This window comes from Pyxicephalus adspersus, chromosome 3 (genome assembly GCF_032062135.1).
Source record: "Pyxicephalus adspersus chromosome 3, UCB_Pads_2.0, whole genome shotgun sequence".
NCBI classification, from domain to species: Eukaryota; Metazoa; Chordata; class Amphibia; order Anura; family Pyxicephalidae; genus Pyxicephalus; species Pyxicephalus adspersus.
In genome coordinates, this window is record NC_092860.1 from 89,927,463 (window position 1) to 89,934,446 (window position 6,984).

The 6,984-nt window shown below is 36.3% G+C and overlaps 1 protein-coding gene across 3 annotated transcripts in view; it reads left to right on the forward strand.

The window, feature by feature from the left end:
- The first annotated feature begins 1,424 nt into the window (after positions 1 to 1,424).
- Positions 1,425 to 6,984, forward strand: part of BANK1 (B cell scaffold protein with ankyrin repeats 1) — a 154,898-nt gene continuing 149,338 nt past the window's right edge. For 2 of the 3 annotated variants that reach the window (XM_072405629.1, XM_072405630.1), the window contains exon 1: positions 1,425 to 1,565. In XM_072405629.1, the coding sequence (XP_072261730.1) occupies positions 1,559 to 1,565 (7 nt within the window). In that variant the 5' untranslated portion in view covers positions 1,425 to 1,558. The remainder of the gene's footprint in view (positions 1,566 to 6,984) is intronic. The other variant, XM_072405631.1, reaches the window with a different exon arrangement.

Here is a 6,984-nt window from a genome sequence, read left to right on the forward strand (position 1 = left end):
CTCTGACTCCATAACCTCATTTTATAGTACCACTGACTGTGACACCTCTAATTTAAATATTCTAAAGTATACTATTGTTTCATGCGGATTGAAACACAATATACGTGGCATTTCATCATTGAGCCACAGCTCAGCCAGTGTAAAGCTAAATGAAGATCACTCAATCCTATTGACCAGCCTGTAATTGCCCACATGAGAACCAGTAAAGTTTATCACTACATTTTAAACTAAAAACACAAAAATGAAAGCAAAGTTTTATTTATTGTTTTCATCAAGAGTCTATACATTTTAAAGTATTTGCAGATATAAAACCAACAATTAAACTACATAAACGAAAAAAAAATTGTAAAACCTAAAACAGCATAAATGTTATTAAAACTTGGCATATAGCTGTAAAACAGTTGGTAAATAAAAATAGAGTGCAGACAGGTGTGTGAAGCAAGGCATGGGGTGATAAACAACACCTCTGCTTTCTCATAACACTCTCGGTGTGCATATATATTTATCTTACTCTATTACCTTAATTAAATTATATCAACACTAAGCAAAAATTTCATAATCCTTTCAAATGAATATTTTTCTTAAACCAAGTATTATCCAGATTACAAAGATGTATAAATGTTAGCCTGCATACTAGTGACCACTCTGCATTAGACCTAATAAATACAGCAGTGAACTACTTTATCATGATTGTTATTTGTGAAATAGGAAACTTTTACATACTGTATGTTTTCCGAGCGACTTTATTAGGAGTCGGAGTTGGTACATTTTTTCTGACTCCAGATACCTTAAAATTGCTCAACTCCAACTCCACAGCTCTGATTACCCATCACAATAGAGAGGGTGAATCAGCTAAGTGGAGAGTTCAGCAATTAAAACTTGACAAGACTATATTTCTTTTATCAACTGTCCAAAATTAGGAGAAAATGTTTTGACTTTTTATACACAATAAAGTGTGTAAGGCACCAGCTGGCAGTCTTGTGAACAGTGTTCTAACTAGGTTTCTCACATATATTTGGTAAGGGGCACCATGATTTGTGTTTGTTCTAGAGATAGCCACTTTTGTGGATGTCAGTGTTCTGGGGTGCTAAGATGGTTCCATAGAATGAGCATGCAGTTTATTATTACATGTACACTTTAAAACAGAGAAGCTTAGAAGTAAATGTGAGCTACTACTTATTTTATCTCTAGCTAAGTTTTAAAAATTATTGATAAAGGGCGTCTGCTGCATGCATCTCATCTTTTAGTACAAGTATTTATAACGCAGAAAATCATGATTTGCTTATCTGTCAACACCTGACAAAAGACACAGATGAATGAACATGCGTTTCAGCCAATACTTCAAGTTGTCTCTTTTCTTATAACCAAAGTATACAAATTTACAGTAACTTCTTCTTTGTTCTGGTGTATGATTTCAGGAAGTATGTTCTGCTAGTTAATAACACCAGGAAAGGGAGCTATAGATTTCCTGCAAGACCAGTTCAGAGTACACTGAACAAAATATAAATTACTGATCACACTGAAGACTGTATTTTTTTCAGAATTGGCTGAACGCATAATGACAGGTATGATTTTATTGATGCAGTTCTAACGTGCTTGTACAGTTGCATTTTCCCCTCTGTTGATTTGTATATACTGTACATTTGTGTCAGTAATGTGGCAGAGCTTTTAAAGTAAACGTGACATAAGTATTGCAACTATTATTTTTTTGGGGGAGGGTATGGAGCACCCCTCAAGAAACCCTTTTAGTTTGCATTTTATTCACTAGTACTGTAAATGCATCTGCTTTGACACTAAAATTTACTATAGTTAAAAGATTTGATAATGCTAGTTTCCACATTCTTAGTGCTTTTGTAAGTAATATATATATATATATAAATATATATATATACATATATGGTAAAGATGTTACGCACATTTGGACTTATTTACAACTATGTGTTTTACACATTAGATGCGTATGATGTGCTGTTGACATACATTATATTGTTAATAACACACAGTAATAAGATGAGAAGATGTACTAAAAAGTGTAAATGAAACCTTATTTAGTAAGAAATTATTTAACTTAATTACAAATTATAAAGCAACCCAGAGTAACCAATATGAATCTGTTGTGTCCTGATTCAACTGCATATGGCACACGTAGTTCTATTTGATTGTTGTGTGTTAGCATGCTTGATAATTAGCCCCTAGCAGCCACATATGTGATACTTAGGTGATGATGGATGTGTCTATGGTTTTATATTATAATAAGCACTATTGCAATATTTAAATAATTGCATACTTGTTTAAGATTAGGCCTCATCGGGCAATTAAGGTTTTAATTGCATGTTACATAGTGCCGTCATTTAATTTATATTATTATATTAGTTGAAAAGCAGATTTGTGTAAGCATTCCTGTATGATGGTATGACATGAATATTGCCACAGTAGATTGGTTATTTTAATTAAGTATACCAAGCCATATATTTCATTTGTGCCATATTTTGGTGTTGTATGGAGGGACAGAATATGATATAATTACCAGCACATGGATTTGTGTCAGCAACCTTATTTGTAAAAAATACCAAATCAGACAAGTAAAGAAAAGTAACTGAAAATTTTTAACTGGAGATAATTTTCATATTATAAATATTGGTATTGGTATTTAGCAGTATAAAGCAGTGACATACAGTTGTTATAAAATAATTCATTTGGTACTGTTGCAGAGAATTATACTAATTATACGTTCCAATATTTGATACATGAAATAATGGGTTACATATTAGAATCACAGAACCAAACAAGTTAGGATTATTAGGAAGGAGGACAGTGCCCAACCAAAGGAATACAAGACATATTTTGTAAGGGAGATGGCTTGAAAAGTGGCCTGAAAATGAGAAGGTCATTTAAAAACTGTGGCTTTGAAAGGACTGTTAAAAATGTTAATGGTTATAGCAAGTCTTTTAGTATAAAGAAAAATAAAAAATAAAAAAGTTTAAGTTAGGAGAGGAAGAGTTCGACAGCGAAGGAGAAGAGAATGGTTTAGAATAGTACATGTATGTAGGAAATATAGGTGTCACTAGCTACGGCTTCCACAGTTCCACTAATACCAGCTTTTTAGTCTGGTTGTCAAGGCAATGAAAATGGCTCTTATGGGTTGTAGGACATTGGTGCCACAACTGACAATGTAGCCAAATGTTGCTGCTCTGCCCAACTTCCTGTCACAATGGCACACATAGTCTGTGACAGGCCCAGGAAGGATGAAACAGTGAAGTGAATGAACCCTTCTATGGTGATAATTTATTAAAATGTAACTAAACTGAATATTTTTACTTTACACAGAAGGGTAGACAACCCTTCTATAGAAGGTAAAAATAATTGCAGCGATCAAGACTTGGGAGCGCAGAGCCTCCCGGGATACCTATGTCATGCATCCTGGAAGGCTCTGGCTGCATCTTTTCTGGAGGCATCTTTTCTTCCAGGGGAAAAGAGATGCCGATCTCACACATGCGCAGTGAGATCATCTCTCTTTATTTTTTTGCCCCGTTCACAGCGGCTATGTCACCCCATCTCACACCAGCACAGTGTAAGATGGGGGGATGGAGCAAGAAGACTGGTAGAGAAGTCAGAAAATGGCAGCACCTGGCACCTCCCCAGTGCTGCGACGAAGAGGAATTCTAGGACGACCCAGGGCCAGATCGCAAGAAGGACCAATGCCATGGAGGGATCAGCGGGATTAAAGGTAAGTGTGATTTTTTTGTTTTCAGTTTATTCCGCTTTAAATTATATTGACAGCCTAAATTCCCTAAGTAATTCTGATAATACTGAATGTGTTAGTAGGATATGGGGATGTGTAACTGATATGGGTGTCTTGCTGGCTCAGGGTCTGGGAGTGACTTGTTTGGGTCACTAAAATGACCAGAAAAGACCTTAGCTGTAGCAGTGTGGCCTAAGATTGGGCTCAGTTGTGGACAGCATCCCCAGTATTTTGATCCCCACTAGCAATGAACAGAAGAGTTTGAGAATTGGTGCCTTGCTTGGTGACATACCACTGTAGCTGGAGATCCTAACCTAACTGTAGCTGAAAAACAGGTGTCCTGTTTGTGTTACCCTATACCCAAAGTTTAGTGCAAAGCACCTATTCAATGGTCCAAGCCAGGCGAATACAATCAGGCATTGGCAGCTACATGAAGTTATGAGTTATTAAGGCTTTGACTGAAACCCAGACCCATCATGGAAAGTTTTAAAAAGGCCTACCCATAATTTTATTTCATACGGTCAGGAGCGAGCAGCTTTAACAATTGGCCAAGTCAATGGCTGCTAAACAGAATAGGGGAATACATGCAATACATCCGCTTTACTGTTTAGGACAAAGAAATGTCCAGCATGTCCAAATGTCCAAATGTCCAATTTACAGCAGTTTACTGAGCAATAAGCACTAATACCACAAATAACTACAAATCTGCTGGTGCAACTACTGAGTTTTAAATATATAGAACAATGTTTTAGGAATTTATAGGACTCAAAGAATTATAAATAGTGAAGAGAATATTTTTGTAAAGTGGATTTTATTATTCCCATAATAAACACTAAGAGGTCTATTTATACAGCAGTAGATCAGACATTCACAGAATCATTCCGTGATTTTATTGAACTGACAGTTCTTTGATATTAGTTACAGTATATATATATATAATTCAGTACATCTTCATGTATAAAAAGTGCTTCAGTACATGTTTGTGGATGCATACTAGGTTTTGCTTTGCATTTTATCAGAATGAACACTGAATTGTGGCTTGCAAATTTCACTGTTCAAAGATAAATAAAGACAAAAAACATCTTTCAAAGTAGGTGATTGTGGTTACTTTGTAAACCATCACTTGGTATTTCCAGAAAGTTTAAAAAAGTAAAAAAAAAAAAAAAAAAGCGAAGTGTTTTTTCAGATAGATACTCATATTCGCACTGCTTGAAGTTTACTATTATACTTTACCTAATATTTAATGTTTAATTTTAGGATAACGTTTATAGGAATAAAAAAAGCAAAGCCTTATTCACCTTGGAAGTGTTGCTTTTAGAGATCTTAATAATAATAATGTTCTGAATGACTTATCAGCAAGCCTTAATGCTTCTGTAAGGCCCTGGTCAGCATCAGTCCCCCAATCTAACACCGCAGTCTTCACCTATAGCAAGCCCCCGCTCAGCTTCGGGAGACTGGTTGCGTCTCCCAGCATTTGGTTGCCCCCAGGACTTACTGCACAAGGGATGGTGACTGGGAATGGGCCAGCAGCAACCCGGGAGACCACAGATAGCAGTACCAAGATTCAAACAGAGCCAAGTCCAGAATACAGAGCAGAGGTCAAACACAGAATATCTGTCCACCAAACGAAGTACACAAAGGCAAAACACAAGCGGAGTCCGGGTCACAGGCAAAAGGTTGGTCCAGGCAGCATACAAATGATAGGTCAGGAACAGGCAAGGTCAGCAACAATAAATCAGACGAAATCAGATGAAAACACACTTCAACACAGATTAGCCCAGCTATACACTACAACAGGCACTGCTGACTGGGAGCAGAGAGGCTATAAAGTCCCAGCAGCCAAAAGCAGTGCAGGGCTGAGTCAGGAGCTGATCAGCCTCTAGAATCTCCTTCAGCTGTGCACACCCTAACAATGGATGCTGGGGATGCCATAAATACATCAGGCTGCACAACTAAGGGGAAGTAGGGGCTGCTGCAAATGACATCGCTGGACAGAACAGACAGTGTCTTATGGTGATTGTGTACAGCACAGAGTTGCTGGACAGATAAACATCTCCTGACTATTTTCTCAGATCAGGTCCAGGTTTAAAATATCGTAGTGTTATGCCTACCTTGAAACACTTTTTTTCTGGAAGGTGGTGGCTTTCAGTCCCTGATATGGACCTCAGTTGTAATAAGAAACAGCTATTGCAACAGATTTTTAAAAATATGGTATATTTAAATCTATTAAATATATGTTTTTAGTTATATGAGGGTTTAGAACTTAAAAAAAATTTTGAAACCAAGGCCATCATTTATTGCTTTTAGTCACATTCTATATAGATTTAAGGTATATACACATAAAAAAATGATGGTATTGGAAAGTGGTGTACACAAGCACGTAGTACACGAGTACATAGATTAATGAAGGCTTATTGGTATATATGCTCTTAGTATAGACATGTGAGCAATAAAAGCTTTTAGTTCAGGAAATGTTTGTCAGAAGTAATTTTAATACATTGCAAAACAAGTACATTTATTTGTATGTACTGTAAAGTCTTTCTAAAATTGTAATAAGGATATGTGACTTGCCTGTTTCCGGAGATTAGTGTTCCATATCATGTAGCATCATAGTTGGTTTACCACTTCCTGATAAACCAGAATGCACTATGCTTGCATAAAAAAAGAATACAATTAAATCAGTCAAGGAAAAGCTTTCACATAGGCCAGTTTCATGGCAAAAGTTTGGTGAGGAAGCAATTCACATTTCTATGAGTATTAAAATATCATAAGTGTCCAAGGAATTCATACAGTTGGTAATAATCAGTTATCCTGACACTGCCTATTGATAGGCAGTTAACCTGCCTCAATTCTATAACTTAGAAATTAGAAACTTTGCTGTGCAAAATGTTTGCTTTATTATGAAATGGTTGCCTCTTTTCTTTAGTTCCCAATACAATAATTGTGTCTTGTGAAGCTGAGATACATTCCATCATGAACAGTGACTATGTTTCTATACTCATCGCCACAATTACATCATCTTGTCTTACAAATGAACATAGATTTTTCCTTTGTTCTTAATAGAGACCTGTGCATGTTTGATGTACTAAAGAGGAAATGAGATCTGGAAGCTGTGGCCAAAAAAACAGAAGGCAAAAGTTAAGTCACCACTATTGCCTACAGTCTTCCTACAGCTGATCTTTTCCCTTACTGACTTAGCATGTCTTGTTCTAAAATGTGTCTGTGTGGAAGCAGCTAATTTA